Source organism: Capricornis sumatraensis, chromosome 15, assembly GCF_032405125.1.
Source record: "Capricornis sumatraensis isolate serow.1 chromosome 15, serow.2, whole genome shotgun sequence".
NCBI lineage: Eukaryota > Metazoa > Chordata > Mammalia > Artiodactyla > Bovidae > Capricornis > Capricornis sumatraensis.
In genome coordinates, this window is record NC_091083.1 from 69198880 (window position 1) to 69226566 (window position 27687).

At 38.1% G+C, this 27687-nt stretch overlaps 1 protein-coding gene across 1 annotated transcript in view; it reads right to left on the bottom strand.

The window, feature by feature from the left end:
• Positions 1 to 27687, bottom strand: part of SAMHD1 (SAM and HD domain containing deoxynucleoside triphosphate triphosphohydrolase 1) — a 56992-nt gene that overhangs the window by 20886 nt on the left and 8419 nt on the right. Inside the window, exons 3-11 of the mRNA XM_068987213.1 lie at positions 24043 to 24094; positions 17620 to 17780; positions 12648 to 12763; positions 10356 to 10426; positions 5051 to 5209; positions 3882 to 3982; positions 3598 to 3706; positions 2692 to 2783; positions 1040 to 1155 (exon numbers count right to left, since the gene is read on the bottom strand). Coding sequence (XP_068843314.1) covers positions 1040 to 1155; positions 2692 to 2783; positions 3598 to 3706; positions 3882 to 3982; positions 5051 to 5209; positions 10356 to 10426; positions 12648 to 12763; positions 17620 to 17780; positions 24043 to 24094 — 977 coding nt within the window. The remainder of the gene's footprint in view (positions 1 to 1039; positions 1156 to 2691; positions 2784 to 3597; positions 3707 to 3881; positions 3983 to 5050; positions 5210 to 10355; positions 10427 to 12647; positions 12764 to 17619; positions 17781 to 24042; positions 24095 to 27687) is intronic.

The window sequence follows — 27687 nt, forward strand, 5'->3', positions numbered from 1 at the left end:
CACATTAAAGAATCAGTTGTGACACCTCACCCCTCTTCCTTCCCACCCTAAGCTGCAGAGTTTGTATCTGCTGAAGTGCACAGAAAAGTCTTTGGCATCCTGTTTTGCAACAAAAATTATGTTAAATGAGCAAGTCAGCTTTTTGGTATTGGTCTGGTTTTATGAAAGTATAATTATGTATTATAAAAGTGTAAGTCATGTCCCACTCTTTGCAACCCCATGGACTATACAGACCATGGAATTCTGCAGGCCAGAATACAGGAGTGGGTAGCTGGTCCCTTTTCCAGGGGATCTTCCCAACCCAGGGATCAAACCCATATCTCCCACATTGCAGGAGGATTCTTTACCAACTGAGCCAACAGGGAAGCCCAATTGTATTAGAAGTTAAAAATAATTAATATTGAGCACTTAGGCTACCCTGGTAGCTCAGCTGGTAAAGAATCCACCTGCAATGCAGGAGACCCCAGTTAGATCCCTGGGTCAGGAAGATCCCCCGGAGAAGGGATAGGCTACCCACTCCAGTATTCTTAGGCTTCCCTGGTGGCTCAGTCAGTAAAGAATCTGCCTGCAGTGTTGGAGACCTGGGTTTAATCCCTGGATTGGGAAGATCCTCTGGAGGAGGGCATGGCAACCCACTCCAGTATTCTTGCCTGGAGATTCCCCATGGACAGAGGAGCCTGGCAGGCTACAGTCCATGGGGCCACAAAGAGTCTGACAAGACTGAGCGACTAAGCACAGCACAGAACTTGTGTGCCAAGTACTATTCCAAGTGCTATACGCTTCACTGCAGCATCACAACTAAACTACATGCTAGGTATCATTACTCCCACTGCAGATGACGAAACAAGGTTCAGAGAGGTTAAGTAACTTTATCAAGGTTATCTTGTTAGTACAAAGCAGAGATAAAACTCAAATCCAAGTATACAATCACTTCAGAAGCTAAATACATGGGAATGTTTGGAAAATAACCCATCTACAATCCAGGGAAAGTTTACACGGTTTCTGAGATGGACCACCTATGTTACCTTCTACTTCTTACCTGTCAGCTTAGTGAAGGCTTCCATGTCATCAATTGCTGTAGAAATGCGATACTTTCTTCCTGCAGAACCTGTTATCTCTATGTAATCGTCTGCTTTGAGGAAGGCATCTGTAATCCTAAAGATCATTTTATAAACATTTATGAGGACATTTGAATATTTGCTTTATGCTTTACTTAAAATTTAGGAAACCTCTCTACTTTTAAGAAACAAAATCTTGAGACACAATGTTCTACAGGCAACTGCTTCACAGACTTATAGAGAACAAACTAGCGGTGATCAGTAGGCAGCGGGACGGGGGCAGGTGAGGGAGCAAGAGGTATAACTACTAGGTATAAAATAAGCTACAAAGATACACTGTACACTGGGGAATGTAGTCAATATTTTATGATAGCTATAATGGAATATAATCTTTAAAAACTGTGAATCACTATATTATACACCTGCAACTTACAATTAAAACAAACAAAAAAAAAGACAACTGCATCTCAACCATGCTAAGTAAGTCCACGATGATTTGTGGACTGTAATATTTACTGTGCTCCAGGCATGACTACAAAGCTTTAGATACATCATCTTATTTAATCTTTCTATCAGTAACACAGGTATAATCAACCTATATTATATAGACATAGAAATTAAGTAATTTTCATTTAATAGAAGCAGTAGCAGAGTGTTCCTAGATCTCTCTCAGTCTCTGCATTGAAAACAAACAAACAAAAAAAACCTCTTACCAAAGAAACACCCATACAAATAGGAGAAAGGATTCTAACTAGTCTGCTCATGACAAAAGATGAAGAAAAAAGTAGAAAAGTAAATTTTCTCAACACAAATGTAAACATGAACAGTAAAAGCTTAAAAGAGATCCATTTAAAACTATTTTAGGGTCACAGAATTTACTTGACTAATACCCCACTTTTGGAAATTCCTCATGAGGTCTCTGAGTCACTTAGGGACCTAGCTGTACTTTTCTGCTTTGGTTCTGACTGGATCAGGGGGAAGTAAAATTTCTGTAGTGGTGGTTTAGTCACTCAGTTGTGTCTGACTCTTGCGACCCCATGGACTGTTGCCCACCAGGCTCCTCTGTCCATGGGATTCTCCAGGTAAGAATACTGGAGTGGGTTGCCGTTTCCTTCTCTAGGGGATCTTCCTGACCTAGGAATTGAGTCTGGGTATCTTGCATTGCAGGCAGATTCTTCACTGACTGAGCTACGAGGAAAGCCCAAAATTCCTATAGGTTTTACTGTTTTCTACTAATGTTGATAATTGACAGGGTAGGGAGAGACATTAATTTTCAAAATTCATTTTTGTCATTAATTTCAGAGTGTCAATTATCCACATCTCATTTCTCACCTCGATGATTAATATCTCATACCTAAGTGACCCCCTATGTGGAGACCCAAGCCATCCCAGGGTGGCCTCTTCCTGTCAAGCCTAAACCCCCTCTTCTGCTTGAGTGTATCCTCTTTAACACTCACCTCCTCATCTCTAAATTCACTTTATGCTAGTTTTTGTTTTGTTTAAGGGAACCATTTTAGATTTGTTCACTTAAACTTTACTTGAATTTATTTAGAAATCTCAACTTGACCCAAGTATGATATTCTGGTAAAAATCATGGAAAATTTTATAGGAAAATAACAATCAAATTTCTTACATTGTATCAATGATGTTGCCAACTTTGTGTTGATAAGCTCTGCGGTGCAAACAGTTGCGTGTATGGAACATGTCATACAGGTTTCCAACCTCCTGCAGAAAGAGGTGAAACAAACATTAAGGCAGGATCAGATTAGGTTCCCTTGTTAGTAGACAGCATATAAGTCAAGAAAAAGGGTTGGTGGCATAGAAGAAGACTGGACACAGGTAAAATTCATCAAAACCCCTGAGACTCCCAAGAAAGAGCAAGGAAGACTCATAATACTACTAATCTGCAACTTTTATTCTTACTAAACCAAAATCTACTGAGCATCTTAACTCTGTGATGCATTCTGTTTTAGGCATCTTAAATATATTTTTAAAATTTCCCAATAATTCTAGAAATTAGGTATTATTCTTCTTCTAGTCTTCATTCTGAAAAGAAAGACTTTGTATAGTATAATACTGTTATATTCTTTAGTTATATGACTAACCTAGCAGGGAATCAATGATTATAGGATTATAACTACTATGAAACACACAATATAGTGATTAAGGACAAGACTCAAACCAAACTTCCTAGGTTGAAACTCCAGTTTTGCCATTAACTGTATGCCTTCTTTATGCTTCAATTTGCTTATCTGTTACATGGGAACATAACAGTATCTATCTTACAGGATTGTGAAGATTGAGTTAATCTTCTAAAGCACTTAAAACAGTGCTGAGAACAAGACTCAGTAAATGTCTACTGTAGACAGTAGACCATACAGGAGAAGTGAAAAGAGCTTTAAAACACTTAAAAATGCTAAGCATGAAGTAAAGAGATAGACAATTTACCAGGTAGTGATTTTTCCAAATTACTGAAAGGGTATTTCTAGACTTCAAGCTAAGAATCACACCTTCCTTGTTGTCCTCTGACATAGCTTACCTTTTCTCTAGTACAAATATGCTTCATATTATCTACTTCACAGACACGGGCAAACTTAAGAAAGCGCTTGTAATCAAAGCTATTTTGGATTCCAAGATGATGGCAGTCCCTGGAGAGATTCCCAAGCAGAGAGATGAAATTTTTCAGCAAAGGAAACCGTACCTTAAATATCAATACTAAATTTATATAAGGGTTTTATTTTGCTTATTTACTTAAATAAAAATTGTATCTATTTAAAGTATACAAGATTTTTAATCAATTTTTCTGAAGTGTTCAGTGCATACCTGGCAAAATAATCCCATTTGTCCACATCAATGCCATTTCTTTTATTGGCCACTATCTCATAAAGGAAGCTTTTTTCTTTAGGACGCCCTTTATAGAGCCACTGGAAGAGAAGAAAACCCACTGAAAGTTATAGAATAGGAGATAAATCTATTTATAAGCAAAGCTAGTATATTAACCTGAAAATTATAATTCAAAATTATTTGAATGGGAACGTTAGGTAAGTGAGAAAGTTCTACTCTTTTTTCCTTCACTTAATTCCCAAATTAGTAGAAAAGGGAAAGAAATCCTAGAAATGCTAAAATATGATATCCTGTTAATATAAACCTAGTGCCTTTGGAAGGATCCTAACTCTATTACACTTAGATAACCAACAAGCTTTCCTGTTTTCTTGGTTTAAAAGATTTTTTAAAATATTAAGATCTATTTATAAACTAGTAAGAATGTTCCTTATATTCGAATGCTTAAATTCAGGAGTGAAAATTCTTGGAGCTCTGTTGTGTTTTTCTGGCTGTGCTGAGTATCCTGGGGATCCTAGTTCCCCAACCAGGGATGGAACCTGGGCCCTCGGCAGTGAAAGCGCCAGAGTCCCAACCACTGGACCACCAGGGAATTCCTAGGAACTCTGTTTTTTGGAAATAGGATATTTGCTATAAAATCCTCCTATTTATCTTATACCTTACAAGTAGATTTGTGTGTTTTAAGGAAAAAAAGACTACAAAACACAAAGGGGAATTCTTTTTCCTAATTAAAAGAAAAAAGACCAAAAAGGAAACAAATCATACTTCCCTCTGAACTAATTCAACTTTTTTCTAGGTCTTCACATATCTAAATAATCCAAACATTAATTTTAATGGGTAAACAAGACACATACTTTCAGAACTAAGTTACTTTAGGCTTCTATATAAAATTCTGCATACATATTCATTAAAAATATTAATATGTGTATTTTAATTTTGGGGGATAACTTCTAAAGAACTCAGTTAAGAGCTGAAAGAACTATATAAGCCTTTTATTTTTTGCACTGAACAGTAGAAATGTATCACATATTTTATCATTTAGTCTCCTAAAATAGCAAAATGTCACCCCTTCAAATACAGATCTGAAGGAACCAAGAAAAGACTGGATGAAAAGAACCAGTCAGTTCAAATTAGGTTGTACACAAACTTACCTTTGAAGGATCTTTGATGGGTGATTCAAGTGGTCCTGTAATTTGTTCCTTGATAAACACAATATCTTCCTCAGGGATGAGACCATAGTGTTTCATGACATCTTGGAGTCCGTTAGAATTGATGAGGTGCTCAAACATCATAACTGAGCCCTGCTCATGCTAGGAAAAGTCAGCAGTATGGTCTGTTACAGACTCTAGTCCATCAGGGACCCCTGATTATTCAAATTACTCTTGGCTCCCTATTAATTCAGAGATAAAGTTCTAATGCACATTAATGATCTAGTTTTCAACTACAGTCTTACAGATAGTTTAAAAAATCTGTCATATTTGTCTATATTTTACCAGTCTACAAAACTTTATAATACAAGTGCATCATTATTTGATAAATATATTTAATGAGATATAATCATTTATAATATGTATATATTATAGAGCACAGCTGAATATTACCAGATTGTAAGGATAGAATACCTTTTTGTTTTGTTTGTTTTTGGTGAGCTTCATGGTTAGCAGAATCTTAGTTACCTGACCAGAGATCAAACATAGGCCCTTGCAGGGCAAGCGCCAAGTCCTAACCACTGGACTGCCTGGAAATTCCCAGTAGAATATCATTTTAATGAATATTACTATAAAATTTAGTTCTATAGTATCATCAGCTTTGGAATTTGTAAAGCTACAAGTTCTATTAGCATTTCCATAGTGGTGAAAAGAGGTAATTGCAAACTTGGGAGCAAAAAAAAAAAAAAGGTGGCGGGATGTTCCAGAGATCTGAAGTCAAAATCTGGGCTGGAATCTCAAACTATAGATTAATTTTACTCATAGTGTCTGGTCAGTCATTTGTAATTGTTATAAAGAACAAAGGGCCCCCTGGAGGGCCTTTGCTTTTCTAAGAACTGTGATAGGACAGATCTTTGCTAAGAACTGCTCTATCACAGTTCTTAGCAAAAACAAACTCAAGAAAGATGAAAACACAACCCTGAATGGTCCTATATCTATTTTTTATTTTTAACAAGGTACATACTAATTATATAGAGGAAAAAGAGTAAGTTCATAGTGGGGAAATTTGGCAGCCATTGCCTTAATCAAGTGATTTAAGTTAACATTACCAGTAACAGCTTTAGAGTTCATGTGCTTCTGATGGAACACACTAAGGTCACTGTGGCATTTTGTCAAAAATAGATAGTCTGACAGTATGAGAAAACCGAAAACCAAAACTCAAATTGAGGAACATTCCACAAAATAACTTGCTTGTATACTTCAAAAGAAGACAAGGAAGGTCATGAAAGACAGGATTGAAGAATTGCTGTAGGTCAAAAGAAACTAATGAGAAATGACAACCAAGTTGTAATGTATGGATGAATCAGGACCAAAAAAGGTTTTCTTCCCGTTTTTCTATGGATAGCTGATGAAACTTGAAAGTCTGTAAGTTAGATAATAGTATTGTATCAATATTAATATTGTATTATATATACAATTATATGCATTATGTATGTATATATGTATAATGTATTATGTACACAATAACAATATTGTATCCTGATTTTGATAAATGTACTAAGTTTATGTAACAGAATGTTCTTATTTTTAGGAAATACCCACTGAGGCATATAGGAATAAAGGAGCATTCCTACAACATGCTTTAAAATGGATCAGGAAAAAATTTATACACACAGAAAACTTGAAGTTTCACAAAGATAGCACAGACAATAATGACTAAAATTATAAGCAGCTTAGGAGTAAACACAACAAAAGATACATAAAATCTTTATGGTGAAAATTACAACATTTATAATAGAAGAACAAAAGGCCAAAGATACCTAATAAAAGAACAAGGTGTGGACAGCTGTCCTAACAACTATCAAGACTTACTATAAAGTAGTGACAACTATGAAAGTGTAGAATGGAATAGAATTCAGGAAGATTCATCATATACAGAAAGTTAAAAAAATGTTGGGGTTGGTATTATAGAATCAGTGGGGACAGTGTAGAGCATTTGATTGCAGATCAGTGGGAAAATTCAATAAATAATTATCCATATTAAAAAAGAAATCAGATTTCTACCATGCTTTGCAGAGTAATAAGTTCCCATGAGGAAAGGACTTACATGTGAAAAGCAAAATATTTAAAGAAAAAGACTTGGGAAGGCTAAGTAGAGCCTATTTAAATTGACCCTGCTGGAAAACAACTGTTAACTCTGGATAACTTCCTGACCACCCTAGACAGCATATTAAAAAGCAGAGACATTACTTTGTCAACAAAGGTCCGTCTAGTCAAAGCTATAGTTTTTCCAGGAGTCATGTATGGATGTGAGAATTTGTTAGGGGAAGCACACTGATTGAAACCGCCCACCCTGGCCAGGCACCATAGTAACCATTTGCATGAGTTGTTTTACAACAGGAGGTCCTGCTAAGGAACACAGAACTAATAAGCCACCACCAACTGGAAGAGTTCAGGAAAGGTCAAAAGGAGACACCACATGTCCGACCATCTCCCAGAATCGTACTCTCTGGCATCCATCTTGGCTGAACAAGGCGTACACCACCAGGAAGGACTCTGAGTCAGAATGATTGGCTAAGGACAACTCAGAAACTAATCCCATCACCATAAAACCCTAAGACTGCAAAGCATGTGGCAGAGCTGTTCTCCTGGGTTCCCTTACCCTACTGCTCTCCACCCAGGTGCCCTTTCCCAATAAAATCTCTTGCTTTGTGAGCACATGTGTCTCCTCGGACAACTCATTTCCGAGTGTTAGACAAGAGGCCAGTTTCGGCCTTGGAAGGGGTCCCCCTTCCTGCAACAAGTTGGACTATAAAGAAAGCTGAGCCCCAAACGAATTGATACTTTTGAACTATGGTGTTGGAAAAGACTCTTGAGAGTCCCTTGGACTGCAAGGAGATCCAACCAGTCCATCCTAAAGGAAATCAGTCCTGAATATTCATTGGAAGGACTGATGCTGAAGCTGAAACTCCAATACTTTGGCTACCTGATGCTAAGAGCTGACTCATTTGAAAAGACCGTGATGCTGGGAAAATTTTGAAGGCCAGAGAAGAAGGGAACAACAGAAGATGAGATGGTTGGATGGCATCACTGACTCAACGGACATGAGTTTGAGGAAACTCCGGGAGCTGGTGATGGACAGGGAGGCCTGGCGCAGTCCATAGGGTTGCAGAGAGTCCGACAGGACTAAATGGAACTGAACTGGACTTCCTGAAGGTATTGGATTACCACCAAAAGCAGGCAGACGTTAGAGGGAACTAAACGCTTGGAAGAGAAACATTCCAGTTCCTGTTTGTTGTGGGCAACATTCCAGTTCTTTTATGGCTTTTAGCCTGAGGGAGGCCCTAGGGCAGCAGAACTGGAAAGAAACTATTCTTTTCACTAGGTGGAAGAACCAGAATACTTCATCAAAATTTTAAATTTTCTTTCTGAAAAGCCACCTTTGTTAAGGAAATGAACTAAGACTTTCCTGGCAGTACAGCAGTTAAGACTGCCTTCCAGTGCAAGGTGTGTGGCCTCAATCCCTCATCAGAGAGAGAAGTTCGCACAGGCTTTGTGGCCGAAAAACAAATTAAAAAAGACACATAAATCCAAGAAATGGAAGCAATATTATAAAAAATTCAATGAAGAGTTTAAAAGTGGTCCACATTAAAAAAAAATCTTAAAGAAATGGTGATTGGTAAGTCTGAGAAAAAAATATTCATAATACATGCATCTGACTATATATATATATTTATTCAAATTGATAATTAAAAGGTAAATATTCAATTTTTTAAAATGGGTAAATGGAAAATCTCTTTACAAAAGATGATTTATCAGTGACAAAGTACAGGAAATGGGAAGTTAACACACCACAGAGAATGCCAAATTAAAAAAGGGAAAACCCCACAAGAGACTATTTCACACTCAATAGAAAGAATAACCAAAAATCTAAATGTTGGTAAGGCCAGGGAAGAACAGGTACTCTCATAATGCTGGCAGAGTGTAAAATGGGGAAGGTCTGGTAATTTCTTATAAAGTTAAATATGCATCTACTTGATGACCCAGAAATTCTACTACTAGGTAAGGAGAAATGAACCTAAGACAAATGAAAATATTTTCCACAAAAACTGTGTATAGTAACATGCACAACATCCTTATATTTGTAATAGCCCTAAACTGAAAACAACCCAAATTCTACAAAAGGAGAAAAGATAAACAAATAGTGACTTATTCATACAATGGGCTATTACTTCAGCAATGAATAGGGACAAAAAATATACTGCAATAATACAAACCGGACAAAACAGTACCTATTATAGGATTCTACTTATATCAAGTCTAGAGACAGGAAAAATAAATCTGTTTATAAAAATTAGAAGGTGATGATGACGGGGAGAGCAGGAACTGACTAGAAAGGGTCACACGGGAATTCTCCAGGAAGATGAAAATACTGCACATCTCAACTTGAGTAGTGGCTGCACGGATGAACACACTTGTCGAAACTCACTGAACTATATGATGATGATCTGGACAACATATTTAAGATGAATTATACCTTTCTAAAAATGAGAGAATAAATAGTGGTTGACATGTAAGAATTGTTCAGTATGTATTGATATCATCTTCTGTTCCAAATACAGTACAGCCAAAAGTGGAAGATGACCTACCTTTACTTCTCAAAAACTGATTCCAGAAAAATGGGCTAGCTACCTGCAAATCTGTAATTAATACAAAGAAAGTGAAAGTGAAGCCGCTCAGTCGTGTCCGACTCTTTGCAACCCCATGGACTGTAGCCTACCAGGCGCCTCTGTCCATGGGATTTTCCAGGCAATAGTACTGGAGTGGATTGCCATTTCCTTCTCCAGGGGATCTTCCCAACCCAGGGACTGAACCCGGGTCTCCCACATTGCAGACAGGCGCTTTACCGACTGAGCCACCAGGGAAGTCCTTAATTATACAAAGAACTTAGTATAGAACTTACTTTATGGTCACACAAAATGAATCAAAGCCAGAGTCAGCCTTTGATTTTTTATTTTATAGTAGTATGACAGAGTAGAAAGAGCATTAAATTAGCTGCTAGGAAACCTGGTTTTCTAGTGCTGGCTCTATCATTTCACAGGCTTTGTGACTTTTGGTGCATCAGTACACCTCTGAGTTTCGAGTTCCTTTACATTTACAAAAATGGAGATAATGATTTCCTCCTTAGAGACTGCTGTGAGGATCAAATGAAAGCAACACCCTGAAAAACTGTAACAGGAATTATACTATAACACAGTAGTCACTGCTTAGTCTTTATTTTACTAAATGTTGAATATATGATACATACCGTCCATTTTATCTCTGGTCGAGCAAGAGGAATAAATCTTCCATCAAACATATGAGAAAATGGCCCATGACCTTAAAAACAAAAGCTGCGTTAGAACAGGAACACTGTAAATTGGTGGAAAGGAAATTTTTTTAGTTAAATGTGAATATCAATGGAAATTAATAATTTATAATCACAAAAAGGAACAAGTTGTTCCTTCCTATTTTCTAAAACAAGAGAACAGGAAGCAGAACAATATAAGAATGTAAATTCTCCACTGAAGGGTCTCTGAGTCACTGGAGTTTACATAAACTAAATGAAAGGACAGTTTTGTGTAAATAAAGGAATGTTAATGACAAAAACTTTTGGCTTCTTTAGATTACATATTGGTAGTGTTAGAAAAGCAGTTTTAAGACAATCTACTAGGGTCAGGAAATCATTAGAACTTCATTACTCTGAACCTTTAAAAACATCCCTTTTTATGTAAATTTTATAATGTATGCACTTTATTTTAGACACATATCAGGGTTTATCTTTGTTTTTATTGATGATATGGGCAATCAAAAATGGAGATCACTACTTCATCTTATTCATAAGTGACCTTAACGTTCTACAACATCTATCAACATGAAACTTTGCTGAGGCACAAATCTGGAATCATCAGAATTTCTGAAGGAGTTAAACTTGGCCCTCTGCATTCACAGATTCAATCAGCCTTGGACAGAAAATATTTGGTGGGGGTGGGGAAACTTCAGGAAGTTCCAAAAAGCAAAACTTGAATTTGCCAGGCTTGCTGGCAGTTATTTACATATTATTGGTATTATCAGTTATCTAGAATTGATTTAATCCTAAATTGATTTAATTCTCTATACACAGGAGAGGATGTGTATGGGTTTACAAATTTTATATAAAGGACTTGAGTATTGGGCTTTTGGGTTTTTTTTTTTGTATTCGGAGGGGTCATGGAACAAATCCCCCCTACACTTCCTTGTTAGATGGGAGAGGGAGCTCACTTGGACCAGACCCAGGCCTTTTCTGCATGTTTCACTACATAAATAAAGGCTTGTTATTGCAGAGTTTAGACTCCTGGGGATTGGTAAAAGATTCTCAAAAGCTCCTTCTCAAAATACCAAGAATCTTAAATTAATGATCGAAGGCTGATACTGGTCCTACTGAAATCTCCAAGGGAACGTGCTGAAAAGACTGCCCTATGCCTTTAATTATCTGACTGGAGTGAAGTGAAGTCGCTCAGTCGTGTCCAATTCTTTGCGACCCCGTGGACTGTAGCCTACCAGACTCCTCCGTCCATGGGATTCTCCAGGCAAGAATACTGGAGCAGGTTGCCATTTCCTTCTCCAGGGGATCTTCCCGATCCAGGAATCGAACCCGGGTCTCCTGCATTGCAGGCAGACACTTTAACCTCTGAGCCACCAGGGGAAGGCCTAATTATCTGACTACTGAAACACAAAAACCTCCCTTTCTCTGCACCGAGGGCACATGCAAACTGTTAGGATCCTTCAGTGTGTGTGTGTGTGTGTGCTCAGTGTCTGACTCTTTGTGACCCCATGGACTGTAGCCAGGCTCCCCTGTCCATGGAATTTTCCAGGCAAGAGAACTGGAGTGAGTTGCCATTTCCTACTCCAGGGGATCTTCCTGACCCAAGGATCAAACCCATGTCTCTTGCATCTCCTGCATTAGCAGGAAGATTCTTTACCACTTTGCTGCCTGGGAAATCCATAGATTACTCCAGTAAGTAGGAATAAATTACAAGGATAGAGGAAAAAACTCCCGTGATAAAAGAGAACATTCTTTTTTCTCTTTGTCTCTGGAGAAAGATGATATTCTTTTACTTGGATTTAAGTGGCCCAAGACTGAGGTTGTGAGTATAGGTCACAAGGAGTTCTCTAAATCTGTTGTTAATCTGCTAGAGCAGATTATGTATTCTAGGTGTGAGAAGAATAGATTTCACAAAGTAACTGAAGGGAAATAGCAATTTTATTCAGCAAAGATAAAGGAAAAATCAAATATACAACATTCCAACACACAGTAGTAAGAAAAAACTCACTATTAGAACGTCCTTTCATATAACCTGCAATGAAGGGTGCAATGTGGGAAACTCATTGAAAGACTTAAAAAAAAAAGAAAGAAAGCAATGCTTTGGGCTTATGAACCATTCTAGGAAGAAGCAATGGCAAATTTACATTAATGTTAACTAAAGAATTAGAACACAACTTTTATATTGCTCTTAGTTGTATTTCAAAGAGAGGTGGCAGGTGATTTTACACTAGAACTCTGGTTCTTTGAACTGCTTACCAAGATCATGACAAAGACCAGCGATCTGAACACAGAGGATATCTCGTTCACTTATCTGTAGCTCCGGTTGTTTTTCACTCAGTTCACGAACTAGACATCCTGCTAGATACCCCACGCTGCGGAGCAGGAAGGAACAAAACAAACACGAAAAATTTATTTTTCTGTTTGAAAGATGAGTGACTGTTAAGATGTGTATTTGTCCATGATAAATCCCTAAGGAGGCTGTGAATCAGACTATGGGTTATGGACCCTTCTCAGCAGTTTGAGTGTAAAAAGCCCTCTTTTTCTCTTTTTGTTTCAGAGTCTACCTGACTAAGCTTGTAGGCTGTATTACATTTCTGTAATAGCCTGTATTACATTTCTGGTCCTTGTAGGCTGTTTTATACTTCTGATTTGTAGAGATTTGCAAGACAGAGAGAGTTGATTTTAACTCCCCAAAGAACTGGTCTGCTGCCTGAATAATATTAAAAGACTGATTTCCCCAACTACCTTTTCTTTACGTTGATTATTATTAGCTTATGAATATTAGCCCTTATTTTTACATTATATTGTGTAAGTTCAGGTAATCCTATTGAGTTGTTTTGGAATTTTTTATATATTCAATATTTTCTGAGGGGCAGATTTATATATCTTGTCTTATAACACCAGGCAGGAGAAGCATTCCCCAGGGAGACATAATGTCTACACACAATGTAGTTAGGAAAAAGAGATATAAACATATTATATTAAACCCACTTAAATACACCTATTTTTATAAACTGTCATCTCAATCCTATCAACTCTTACACCATTAACTTTAGCCTTCATTAGAACACTATCAACAAGCTATGGTCTTACAAGGGGTTCTAGAAACTTTCCTTTTTATCCTCCGGTCATTGTATCTATTTTTACATAAAGGCTCTGGGGTCTCCAGGGAGGGGGATAACTAAGGGACTCAGGTCTTTAAAAAAAAAACACCTTTAACTTGATTAATTGGCTTAACTGTTGTCCCAACAATTATTGATCAGGTATCTCAATGTAATTTTCTTCCAGCCTTCTAACTATTTACATAAATATTTTAAACATATATTTAAGTATATTTACTATACATACTGCCGCTGTTGCTGCTAAGTCACTTCAGTCGTGTCCGACTCTGTGTGACCCCATAGGCGGTAGCCCACCAGGCTCCGCCGTCCCTGGGATTCTTCAGAAAAGAACACTGGAGTGGGTTGCCACTTCCTTCTCCAATGCATGAAAGTGAAGTCGCTCAATTGTGTCCAACTCTCAACATACATATACTAAACTGAGGTAAAAAGAATGGACTTGTTTGGGGCCCTTTAATATTGGGCACCAACAGAAGGTTCCCATGGCACCTATGTAAAGTTCCAACCTTACATAGTGTTGTATCAAAACCTTTCTTTTAATCTTATTAACATCCATTTAAAATATCTAATTTCTTAATAAAATCTAAAGATTTTTATCCTGTTGGGGACAAATCCCTTTAAAATTTTCACCTTCTTGGGAAGAAGTCTCTTCACTCTCCTCTCAGTTTTTTTCTCTATTAATCAATCTAATTAACATTAATTAACCTAATGTTTTTATTAGCATCTGTCGGGAACCCTAAATGGACACTACAAAATAAGGCTTCCCAAATTTGTTTATTTTTGTCTGTTCTAAACTGATGGCATAGCTGTTTTATATACTATCCATCTTCTAATTTTTTTCATAGGTAACAATAAAACAGCTCTTTATAATAAAAGCTCTCTAAAAAATTTACCAATTTACCAAGTTTCTCCACTTTTAAGGATCCATTGTCTGGTCACTGACAAGTAGTATCTTAACAGTGACTCAAACCAGTAAAATGCAAGAGGCGTCCCCACAAGAGCGTGCGAAGGATGCAACCTTCATAAGATTTAGAAATTTATTTCCCAAAACAGCCTAAGAGAGTTAAGTCCTTTGGTGTATAGGAGGATGTAATGAAGGTTAAGATGAAAAAGACCCTTTATAACAAATTTTCCTGAGAGTTGCCACAGCCAGACAAATAGACTTCCCAGTCTATCTGACTGCTTGCCAAATGTACATCATGTGAGTAACTTTCGGGTAGCAGAAACCAAGGTCTCAGAACACAGAGGGGGTGGGGGGATGCCTAAGGAGATCAGGTAGAACTTTCATATCTTTAAGATTATAGGAAGAGAAATGCAAATACTCCCAGAAAGACTTCTGTTTCTTTAAGTTCAGAATTTTGAAAAGATGTTTTATCAAGTTGGCTTTTTCTAGCTGTACACGAAAAAAATTAATTTTGGAATGTCAAAAGAACCCCATTTTGGCTAATTTTAGGATAAGAGTTAATTCCCAATTAAACAAGTACTTGTAAGTACAAATTCTGTACCTACATAATAAAAATTTCCCAGTGTCTGTCACTTACTGAGCAAAGTAAGGATATTCTGATACATGCTCCATCATGAGTGACTTGGGGAAATTATGCTAAGTGAAATAAGCCAATTACAGAATGACAAATATTCTATGAAATCACTTATATGACTGTAGCCTGCCAGGCTCCTCTGTCCATGATATTCTCCAGGCAAAAAGTACTGCAGTAGGTTGCCATTTTATATTTCAGGGAATCTTCCCAACTCAGGGATCTAAACCAAGTTTCTTGCATCTCCTGCATTGGCAAGTGGATTCTTTACCACTGCGCCACCTAGGAAGCTGTAATGAGGTACATAAAATGGTCAAATTCACTTGAACAGAAAGTAAAATAATGGCTACTGAGGGACTGGGGAGAAGAGAAATGGGAACTTGCTATTCAATGGATACAGAGTTTCAATTTTGCAAGATGAAAATGTTTTGGAGATTGGTTGCACAATAATGTGGGCATATTTAACATTATTGAACTGTAAACTTAAAAATGGTTAGGAAGGTAAATTTTATATTCTGTTTATTTTATCCCATTTTTTTAAAAAGCAAACTTCTGGCATTGTAATGTTTACAACATAGATTGAAGATATGGTGCCCAACAAATGTTAAATACACTTTTAGCATTTCCACCTGAAAGTACTTCCTGAATGAATAAATTATCTTTCTTGTCCCCTAAACTCTGAACAGAGACATTACTTTGCTGACTAAGGTCCGCCTAGTCAAGGCTATGGTTTTTCCTGTGGTCATATATGGATGTGAGAATTGGACTGTGAAGAAGGCTGTGTGCCGAAGAATTGATGCATTTGAACTGTGGTGTTGGAGAAGACTCTTGAGGGTCCCTTGGACTGCAAGGAGATCCAACCAGTCCATTCTGAAAGAGATCAACCCTGGGATTTCTTTGGAAGGAATGATGCTAAAGCTGAAACTCCAGTACTTTCACCTCATGCGAAGAGTTGACTCATTGGAAAAGACTCTGATGCTGGGAGGGATTGGGAGCAGGAGGAGAAGGGGACGACCCAGGATGAGATGGCTGGATGGCATCACGGACTCAATGGACGTGAGTCTGAGTGAACTCCGGGAGATGGTGATGGACAGGGAGGCCTGGCGTGCTGTGATTCACGGGGTCGCAAAGAGTCGGACACGACTGAGCGACTGAACTGAACTGAAACTCTGAACTCCGCAAGAATAGAAACAGTTGCTACCTTATCAGTTTGGTATGGTCTAACAATTTTTCTAATAATACTTTGGCTACCTGATGTGAACAACTGACTCACTAGAAAAGACCCTGATGCTGGGAAAGATTGGCAGGAGGAGAAGGGGACAACACAGAATGAAATAGTTGGATGGCATCACCGACTTGACAGACGTGAGTTTGAGTAGGCTCCAGGAGTTGGTGATGGACAGGGAAGCCTGGTGTGCTGCAGTCTATGGGGTTGCAAAGAGTCGGGACACGACTGAGTGACTGAACTGAATAATTTTTCAATAAGTATTTATTGATGAATAAAGATTTGAGTAGATGCTTGTGTTCTGGCTAATTAAAAATGCTTCTAAACAAAACCGAAGTAACACAGCAGTTTTCCCTTATCATTGGTTTCATTTTTCTCATTTCGGTTACCAGTAGTCACCAACAGTCTGAAAATATTAGATGGAAAGTTCCAGAAATACACAATTCTTAAGTTTTAAATCAGTCCATTAAAGCAGTCCATTCTCATACTTTTCTGCTCCATCATGACCAGGTCATGAGTGACTCTTTTGTCCAGCGTATCCCACATATTAGCCACTTAGCAGGCAGCACAATTAACGTTTCATAGTGCTTATGTTCAAGTAACCCTTATTTTGCCCCAAAGTGCAAGAGTAGTAAATCTAGCAATTCAGATGTGCCAAAGAGAAGCCTAGAAGTGCTTCTTGTGAGTGAGTAGTTCAGTTCAGTTGCTCAGTCGTGTCCAACTCTTTGTGACCCCATGGACTGCAACAGGCCAGGCTTCCCTGTCCATCACCAACTCCCGGAGTTTACTCAAACTCATGTCCATTGTAAGTGAGCAAAAAGGTCAAAATTCTCAAAACTCAATAAAGATAGAAAAAAATTGTTACGCTGAGGTTGCTAAGATCTATCATAAGAATAGATCTTCCGTGAAATTGTGAAGAAGGAAAAAGAAATGTGTGCTAGTTTCAATGATGCACCTCAAACTGTGAAAGCTACAGCTATGGTGTGTGGTAAGTGCTTAGTTAAGATGAAAAGACATTAAATTTATACAAGATATTCGGAGAGAAAGAGAGGGAGAAACTACGTTCACATAACTTAAAAAAAAAATTTAATTCATCACATAACTTTTAACTCATTATATTCTTTTTACCCTAAAGTGAAAGTGAAGTCGCTCAGTTATGTCTGACTCTTTGCAACCCCACGATCTATAGCCTACCAGGCGCCTCCATCCACAGAATTTTCCAGGGAAGAGTACTGGAGGGGGTTGCCACTTCCTTCTCCAGGGGATCTTCCTGACCCGGGGATGGAACCCAGGTCTCCCGCATTACAGGCAGACGCTTTACCATCTGAGTCACCAGGGAAGCTTCTTACCCTAGACTGTGCTCAAATCGATTGTGTGAAGCTCCTGGAAAAACATAGTAACCGCCTCCCAACTGCTTGATGTATCGCAGGCGCTGAAATTGAGGTGTGTCGATGATTCGGATGAGGAGAGGGTGAAATTCAATGTGGCCATGGATAGGATCATTGATCACCTAGAAAATTATGTTTAAATTAATGTGAGCAACAATACATTATCCCATCTAAAATTTTTGTCCACTCATTCCGATCTACAGTGGGAAGTTAAAGCTATTTGCTTTCAAGTAAGAATACTACTATGGGAAATGACAAGGTATGAAAATCTTAACTTTATTTAGGAATCACTACCAGACAGATCAAGCGTATTGGACCTGGGTACATTTCACTTCTTAATGGATTCTAATAACAGAAGGGTAAAGACTTCAGCCTTTCTGTTACGTATATGATTTCATCAGCCTTTAGTGAGTCTAATGGCTTATATGATCTGAATGAGTGTGTTAAGTGAGTGTGTTTAACTTGAATACAGGACTAACTTACTACTTGGCTCTGTTACCCCAGCTTTCTTTTGATTTCCATTTGCATGAAACACTTTTTCATTCCTTTACTTTCAGTCTGTGTTTCTATAGGTCTGAAGTGAGTCTTCTGGCAGTCTATGTGTGGGTCTTGCTCTCGTCCTCATTCATCCACTTCATGTCTTTTGGTTGGAGCATTTAGTCCATTTATATGTAAAATAATTATTGATAGGTATGTACTTATTGCCATTTTGTTTGTTCTTTAGGGATTGTTTTTGTAGCTTTTGATCTTTTCTTCTTTTGTCCTCTTCCCTTGTGATTTGATTATCTTTAATGTTATGTTTGGATTCCTTTCTCTTTTTGTGTGTATCTATTATAGATTTTTAGTTTGTGCTTACTGGAAGGTTTATATATAGCAATATATATATTTATATATACGTATATATATATATATATATATATACATGTGTTCATATATACATACATACATACATACATATATATATGTTGGTTGTTTGGTCACTCTGTCCTGTCTGACTTTGCCACCCCATGGACTACAGCATGCCAGGCTTCCCTGTCCTTCACCATCTTCTGGAACTTGCTCAAACTCATATATACCCACACGCACATGATAATATTTTAAGTTGCTGATCTCTTCATTTCAAATGCATTTTAACAAACTTCTATTTATTCCCCTTTTCCCATTAGTACTGTTTTTTAAAAATTATTTGTTTATTTGATTGCCTTGGGTCTTAGTCGAGGCACACGAGATCTTTACTGCATCACGTGGAATCTTCCATTGCAGTGCACAGACTCTCGAGTTGTGGTGCCAGGGCTCATGTAGTTACGGCATACAGGGCTAACTGCTGTGGCACGTGGGATCTTTAATTCCCTGACCAGGGATCAAACCCAAGTTTCCTGCACTATAAGGAAGGTTCTTATCCACTGGACCACCAAGGAAGTCCCCCTTGAGTACTATTTCTGGTATTATATTTTACATCTTTTTGTTTTGCGTATCCCTTCACTACTTACTACAGATATAGATGATTCTGCTTTTTGTCTTTTAACTGGTTTTATATGTGGCTGTTTGAATACCTTCACTGTATATTTGCTGTTACCAATGGGCTTTTTCCTTTCATAAGTGCCTTCAGCATTTCTTGTAAAGCTGGTTTGGTGGTAATGAACTTTTTTTAGCTTTTGTTTATCTGTAAAACTTGATCTATCAAATTTTACTGAGAACTTGCCAGGTAGGTTCTTGGTTTTAACTTCTTCATCACTTTAAATATACTCTACCACTCCCTTCTGGCCTGCAGATTTTCTGTTGAAAAGTCAGCTAATAGTCTATGGGAGTTTCATTACATAAACTTGCTGCTAGCCTCTGACTGCTTTTAATATTCTCTCTTTAATTTTTGCCATTTTAATTATAATATGTCTTGATGTGTTCCTCTTTGGGTAGGGCCTATTTGGGGCTCTCCTTGTCTCCTGGACTTGGACATCTATTTCCTCTTCTAGGCTGGGGAAGTTTTCAGCTTATTATGTCTTCAAATATGTTCTCTGCTCCTTTCTCTCTCTTTTCTCCTTCTGGGACCCCTAGAATGTGAATGCCTGATGTTCTCTCAGAGGTCTTTTAAACTGTTCTCATTTTTGTTTTCCTTTCTTTTTCTGTTTGGCTTCCACTCTTGTCTTCCAGCTTGTCGATCTCCTCTGTATGACTTAGTCAACTGTTGATTCGTTCTAGTGTATTTTTTATGTCAGTTACAGTATTCTTCATCTCTGCTTGATTCTTCCCTGTTTTTCTATTTGTTAAAATATTCTAACATTCTGCTCTGTGAATCCATTCTTTTCCCAAGTTTTTGATCATCTTTACTATTATTACCTTGAACTCTTTATCAGGTAGATTATCTATCTCTACTTCACTTAGTTCTTCTGTGGTTCTGTTTCTTAGTTTGGAATATAGTCCTCTGTTGTCTCATTTTGTCTAACTTACGGGTTTTATTTCTATGTATCTGATAGGATGGTTATGTTTCCTGACTTTGGAGAAGTGGCCTTTTGTGGGCGATGTCCTGTGTGTCCCAGCATCTCACATTCCTCTGGTTGTCAGGGCTATATGCTTCAGGGGTGCCCCCAGTGTGGGTCCTTCTACTGTGGTGGGCTGCGTATGGTGGGTAGTGTGGTAGGTGTGGCCTGCTCCCCAGTTCGGTTGGTTGCCAGGCCCTGCCTTCTGTGGAGACTCCCAGCCACTGGTTGGCAGGGCCAGATCACAAAGTAGCTGGCTGCAGAACCCCAGAGTGTCCTGGGGCTAGTGCTGGCTCACTGGTGGGCAGAGCCAGGCTCTGAGTTGAGAGGCTGTGAGGTGGGGTTCCTGGGTCTGGTGTTGGCCTGCTGGTGAGTGGGGATGAATTACATAGTGGCTGGCTGAGGAGTCCAAAGTGCCCCAGAGCTTGTGTTGGCTTGCTAATGAGTGAGTCCAGGGCCTGGGGGGTCCCAGGGCTGTTGTCAGCTTGCTGGTGGGCAGGGCCAGGCTCAGGGGGTGTTCCAGGCTAGTGCTAGCTCACTGGTGGGTGGAGCTTGTCCCAAGGTCTCTGGATGCAGGGTCCTTGGCGGCGTGAAGCTGATGTTAGCCTGCTGATGTGTGGGCCTGAATCCCAGGACCGCTGGCTGAGGCACCCAAGGTGTCCCAGAGCTGGAGCTAGACTGCTGTAAGGCAGGGCCAGGAGGTAGGGCCCCAGGACTGCTGCTGGGCTGCTAATGTGTTGGCTGGGTCCTGACAGGGTAGGCTGTGGGGCTGCAGTGGTCTTGGGGCCTGTGTCTGCCCTCTGGTGTGTGGGAGGATCGGGGTCCAAGAGATCTTGGGACTGGTGCCCACCCACCAGTGAATAATGCTGGGTCCTGGAGTTAGGGCCTGCTATGTTAAATACTGTACTTCATCTTCACTATTATATAATCTCTGGCTTCAGAGGCCAACTGAACTAAATTTAGCACGGAAAACCAAGTCAAGAATAAGAGGTTATAATCCTGGGCTAGGCAATGGTTTCTTAGATATGATAGCAAAAGCATAAGAGACAAAAGCAAAAACAGATACAGGGAACTACATCAAAATTTAAAACTTTTGTGCTCCAAAGAACACTATTAAGAAAGTAAAAACATAGAGAATTCCTTGGTAATCCAGTGGTTAGGAGTACAAACTTCCATTGCTAGGGCCCAGGTTCAACCCCTGGTTGGAGAACTATGATCCTACAAGCTCCTCAATGTGCTCTACATAAATAAAAATAAAAAGATAATCCAGAAGATGAGAGAAAATAGTTGCACAGTGTATCAAATATCCGGGACTTATATCCTGAATATATAAAGAACTCATAATTCAAATAAATTGTAGTGATGACTGAACAACCTTGTGAAATTTCTAAGAAACAATGACTCATATTTAAAACGAATGAATAAAATGCATATATGTGTGTAACTGAGTCACTTTGCTGTATAGCAGAGATTAGCCCAACATTGTAAATCACTACATCTCAATAAAAAATAAAAATGAAAAAATAAACAGTGAATTGTAAGGTATGTGAGCTATATCTCACTAAAGCTGTTTTTATTTAAAAAGAAATAAAGGTAGATGTCAAATTAGAAATCAATTTTTTGTTCAACTGTACTGCTGATGAAGCTAAGGTCAAAAAGGTATCAATTTCATTACTAGACAGTGACTCACTGACTCAAGCACTTAGTAGCTTTAAAAACTATTTTCAATGACTATAGTTCATACATGAGGTTAAACAATTTTGCTTTTCATGAAAAATAGAAAAATAAATAAAAGGAAATACATGAAACTACTGACTTGAAAATTACTTTGAACAGATTTTTTGCAGCAAATTGTGAAAAAGTGACCTCAGATTATCTGAGATGATCTCAACTAATGAAAACTCATCTTATCTCCGCCCTGCCTGAAGAGACCACCCAAGCTGCAGCTATTGAGGAGGGACACAAGAGAATGGAGGACAGTAACTGTCTTCCGACCGCAGGACGAAATATTTAGATATCATCTTTGGAAGTGATCCTTCTATTTACTTCTTTATGAAAATGAAGTATTTTAACAATAGGTAACTGTTTCAAAAAGGGGTGGGATTAAATAAATTTACTCTAAGAGTCACTACTTCGTCTCTAAAAGTTATTGCAGAATTGAAGCAAATTTTCAAACATGATTTTCACTGGAAAATAAGCACACTAACTTGTAAAAGTAAAATGGTCACAGGATCTAAGATAACTCAGTGCATATAGTATCTCTGATGAAAATACAAATGGTGACTTGGTAAAAGGAGAATGACAACCCTGTCCCCTCTTCCAGGTCTGAAACTGTCTCCTTACCCCATAGATGTCAAAGGGTAAGCAATGATGTACATTTCCTATCACTAACCAATCAAGAAATATTTTTCCTTTTTATTTTTTTAAGAAACATTTCTTTAATTATGGTATTAGAACCATACTGAAGAGCTTGTGAAAAATGCACATTCCTAGGTATCTAAAGTAAGTTCCCATAATCAGAATTTCTGAGATGGGAGCTAGGCAGCTGATTGCTTCTTAAAATGATTCTTGGGACACTAAGTCTGAAAAACAGGGCTTTTAAAATGTCTGGAAGGGGATAGGGGATAAAAAATAAACAATTAATTTTTAGGCATATACCTACTCTTTGACCCATCATTTGATAAAAATGTTTACCAAAACTGATTAAGTAATTTTAATGTAAAAGTTATTCTAGGGTTTCTCTGGTGGCTCAGTGGTAAAGAATCTGCCTGCCAATGCAGGAGACATCGGTTCTATCTCTGGTCTGGGAAGATTCCACATACTGCAGCTAAGCCTATGCACCACAACTACTGAGCCTGTGCTCTAGAGTCTGGGAGCTGAAACTACTGAGCCCACATGCCACAACCACTAAAGCCCGAGTGCTCCAGAGCCCATGCTCTGCAACAACAGAGGCCACGACAGTGAGAAGCCTGGGTGCCACAGCGAAGAATAGCTGTAACTAGAGAAAGCCCATGTACAGCAACGAAGACCCAGATAGCAAAAAAGAAAAAAATGTTATTCTATGACGAAGGGTAGGGCTATATGCGTTGATATGAATATTTCTCAAAAATACAACAATAGAGGGCTACTTACTGTGAATGAAATTCCATGGCTTGTCGTGGCCTCTGTTGTTGCAGAGCATGGGCTCTGGAGCACTCAGGCTTTAGTAGTGTGACATGTGGGCTCAGTAGTTTCAGTGACATATATAGTGTTGCTAAGAGTCGGAGACGACTGAGCAACTTCCCCTTCACTTTTCACTTTCATGCACTGGAGAAGGAAATGGCAACCCACTCCAGTGTTCTTGCCTTGAGAATCCCAGGGACGGGGGAGTCTGGTGGGCTGCTGTCTATGGGGTCGCACAGAGTCAAACCATGACTGAAGCGACTTAGCAGCAGCGGTGTTTAAAAACAACAAGTAAAACAGTACTATACACTGTTTATGGCTATACACATGTAGTAAAAAATCCAAAAAACATTGAAGAAAATGATTAAACAAGTTCAGGATGGTGCTTACTCTTGGAGAAAAAAGGATAGAAACAGAATTCAAGAGGGATACAAAGGAGGACTTCTATTGTTTCTAATATTTTGTTCTAAAAATAAAAGATCTGAAGCAAATTAAGCAAAATGTTAAGATCCAACAAGCTCAGCAGTAGCCTATGTATACTTTCTATGTGCTTAAAATATTTTAGCTTTTCTTGACTTATATACTCTGGTTATTCTAGAAAGTGCAGAAAGTTTAGGAAAGTAATAACCCTACTCTCAGTCCAATTACTGAAAAGAGATTTGTTTCCATTCTTTAAAAAATGAACTCTACATAACTGAGTTATATCACTTTATGTTAAAAAATAATAATAAACTCAGATTTCTCTTACCTTCATTGTATGTTGGATACAATTAAGCAGCTTCGTTCTCTTCCCATAGGAACTAAAATTATAACAGGATAAGCAAATCTGTCATTATTTGCTTAATAATAATCCTGGAGTATATAATCAACTTTAGATTTTTAGAATAAAAGTTAGATTAAAAGAACAATTTATAATCCAAATATACTCCTCCCTAGAAACCCTCTCCTTCCTTTGCTTTTGAGACATGAGACTTCTGCCCTTTATCTCCTTCTTTCTTGGTAAATTCAGATTTCAACACTTCCCATATCTGTATCACTGAATGCTCAATATACACTTCAAACTTACTTTAACCTAACTGAGGCTAACATCTACCCTAATGATTCTAAAATTTGCTTGATTTACTTAAGTGAAATCTCAAGATAGCTAGTTCTCTTTGAAGTAGAGCATAGTGATAATGAAAAAGGTTTCTGGAATCAGGCGGAACTGGCTCACATCTTCGCATGGAATCTACATTGACCTTGAAAAAGTCACTTAACCTTTTTTGGTACATTGATATTCTCATCTATAGCACAGAGATAATACTATTAATATCTCCCTCACAGGGCTGCAGAGGGATTAAACAGTGTGTTCACCACTGAGGTTACAACTGACTCAGTTCCTGCCCTCAAGAACTACAGGAGAATTTTAATTATGATTACAGGTGTTATAGAAATTACTATTGATGTCCAAGTGAATATCTGTCCCATCAGCAGTGTTTTAAGTACAAGAATCTAGAAGTTTATTAGTGTAACCATGTGGTGAGTATGTACACGTCATCTACCTAAATGGGCAAAGATGTCACATCTAGGAAAACTACATTTGTTTGACAATCTGAGTCTCTGTCATATCAAAATAACTTTCAAAGAGATATAATTGTTGCTTATATTAATTAAGAAGTATCTAGGATACAATCTAAGGAAATGCAGAATAATACAAAACTTCTTGGCAGGGGTGGTGATCAGTCACAAGATCACAAATGGACTTTTAAAATTCACTATAGTGACGAGTTTCAAAGGTCCAAGTTTGACTTATGAGTATAGGTATGCTTAAGCATGAATCAAATATTTATGGTTTTAGCTTCATTTATACCTATCTTCCTCTATCAGTAATTACTCATAATACTAAAATCCTGAGAAAGAATAGGAATTTAACAGCTCAAAATCCTGTAGTTAACTTTCCTGCTCCATTTACACTTATTAATTAGCCTTCATTTACACTTACTAAATGGTCTAGGCATGTCAGCTTGATACCTGGCTGAAGCAGAAGGCAAGGGGTTAGGTTTCATCAATCCGCTAGCTAATCAGACTGAAATGTAAATTGTTTGCTGAAAGTACTTAAACAGACTTGGAGCCAGAAGAACTATAATTGACCTCTATGTTGTACCCTGAAACTCAGGGTAACTACAGACTTTAAGAATGATTTTCCTAGAATGTATAGAAGCATCATTACAGCTGATAAACCATTAAAGCAGCATGCTTGGTGTTTACTATTCCCCATCTTCTCGGCTGTTTGACGTAACAAGCACAGAGAAAGGCCAGGCCAAGAAGTACTTAAAGGCAGAGCTATAACCGACAAAGGTTAAGCATGGTTGCACTGCACAGCATAACCAAGAATCACAGCATAAAACAATACCAAACCTAAACCAACCTCACTGCCTAGTCTTCCCCTCAGCTGATATTCAGTATTCATTACTTCATTAGAACTCAAAAAGAAGCTACTGTTTTCATACAGAAATCATGAGGAGGTGACCAAAATGCATGAAGGGGGTTCAAGAGGTACAAACTTGCAGCTATAAAATAAGTCATGGGTGTGTAATGTACATCATGATGACTATAGTCAATTAATGTTGCAGTACATGTTTCAAAGTTGCCAAATGATAAAATACATTTTATGTTCTAAGGCAGGGCAAGAAAATTTAAGTATAACGTGTTCCCTGCTTGTGCTGGGCCCTCTCTAATGTGCAGTGTGTATCTGGATTACATATTAACCACACCTCTTCAAAGGTGAGAATGCTGGCCTGACTGTAAAAAAAAATGCTGTTGTTCCTTCTGATGTAAACAATGTAACTCGTTAGAAGACGAATTTTTCCTTTCCTAACCCTGTAAAGGTCACGGTGACACATTACTCCTATGTGCAGATCTGGAATATGAATCTCTGGTGAACTTTATGTAAAATTTCAGTGCGTCATTTTGATGTACCATCTGTTATCTCAAAAATGTACATGACCATCTTTGACTTCTAACAGACAGAACATTCCTCAGAGTTTTCTAAAAGGCTGTCTCCTGGGTTATAACCTTCAGGTTGGCTCAAATAAAATTCTCTATTTCTCCTTTATATCAAATTCTAATTTTTTGTTGACTCATGAGAGTAAATTTTTGTTGTTTTTTTGGTGTTGTTTTTTTTCTTGCGCAGCTTTCAGAATCTTAAGTTCCTCAACCAGGGACTGAACCTGTGCCCTCGACAGTGAGGTGCAGAGTCCTAACCACTGGATTGCCAGGGAATTCCAAAGAGAGTAAATCTTAAAATTTCTCATCACAGGAAAAAAAAATTTCTCTGTAACTTTGTATAGTGACAGAGGGTAACTAGACTAGTACTATGATGATCACTTTTCTTTTTTTTTTTTAACTTTTCAATATATACAAATACTGAAACATTCCACATTATACATTTGAAATGAATATAATATTACATGTCAATTATACCTCAATAAAAATTTAATTAAAAAATTACTGATTAAAGTATATTAAAAAGCCACCCAAAACCTGCACATGTCTTTGTTTTGGCAAAAGTTATGATAAAATAAATACTTTTGTTTTTTGGCTGCTCTGTTTGCTGAGCAAGTTTTCTCTAGTTGTGGTGAGTGGAAGCTACTCATAGTTGTGGTGCGAAGGCTTCTCACTACATTAGCTTCTCTTGTTGCAGCTCCTGACTCTAGGAGCACAGGCTCAATAGTTATGGCACATGGGTTCAGTTGCTCCAAGGCACATGGCATCTTCCCAGACCAGGGATCCAGTCCGTGTCCCCTGCAGTGGCAGGCAGATTCTCAACCACTGGACCACCATGGAAGTCCCCAGATAAATACTTCAAACAAAGATTTGGGCCAGGATAGACTACAGTAAGACTTCATTTCTGTATTTCATCACTTCTGAAATGTAATGCTTCTTACAACCGCTGTATACATTTAATGTGACAATGTTTGTTATTAATATTTCTTTTAGAAATCAGTTAATCATGAGGAAATACAGGAGTACTTGTCTAAACTGATTTTCCCATAGAAAGCAGAGGCTACGACAAGAGCCTGCATACAGGTAATTTATTTGGAGATGTGAATCCTGGAAAGTGGAGTGGAGGGTTATGAAAGGTAAAACAGGAAACAAGGGGAAAATACTTAATCAGTTGCATTGGTACTACTGTGAACAACTTCAGCTGATCCCAGTGGGATCCTCAAAGGTAGCTCTGAGCGGAAGAACTTTGTCAAAATGTAAATATTCTATATCTGCCCTGTCCAACATGGTAATCACCAGTCATATGTGGTGAACCTGAAGTATGACTAGTGGAGGCGATGGAATTCCAGTTGAGCTATTTCAAATCCTAAAAGATGATGCTGTGAAAGTGCTGCACTCAATATGCCAG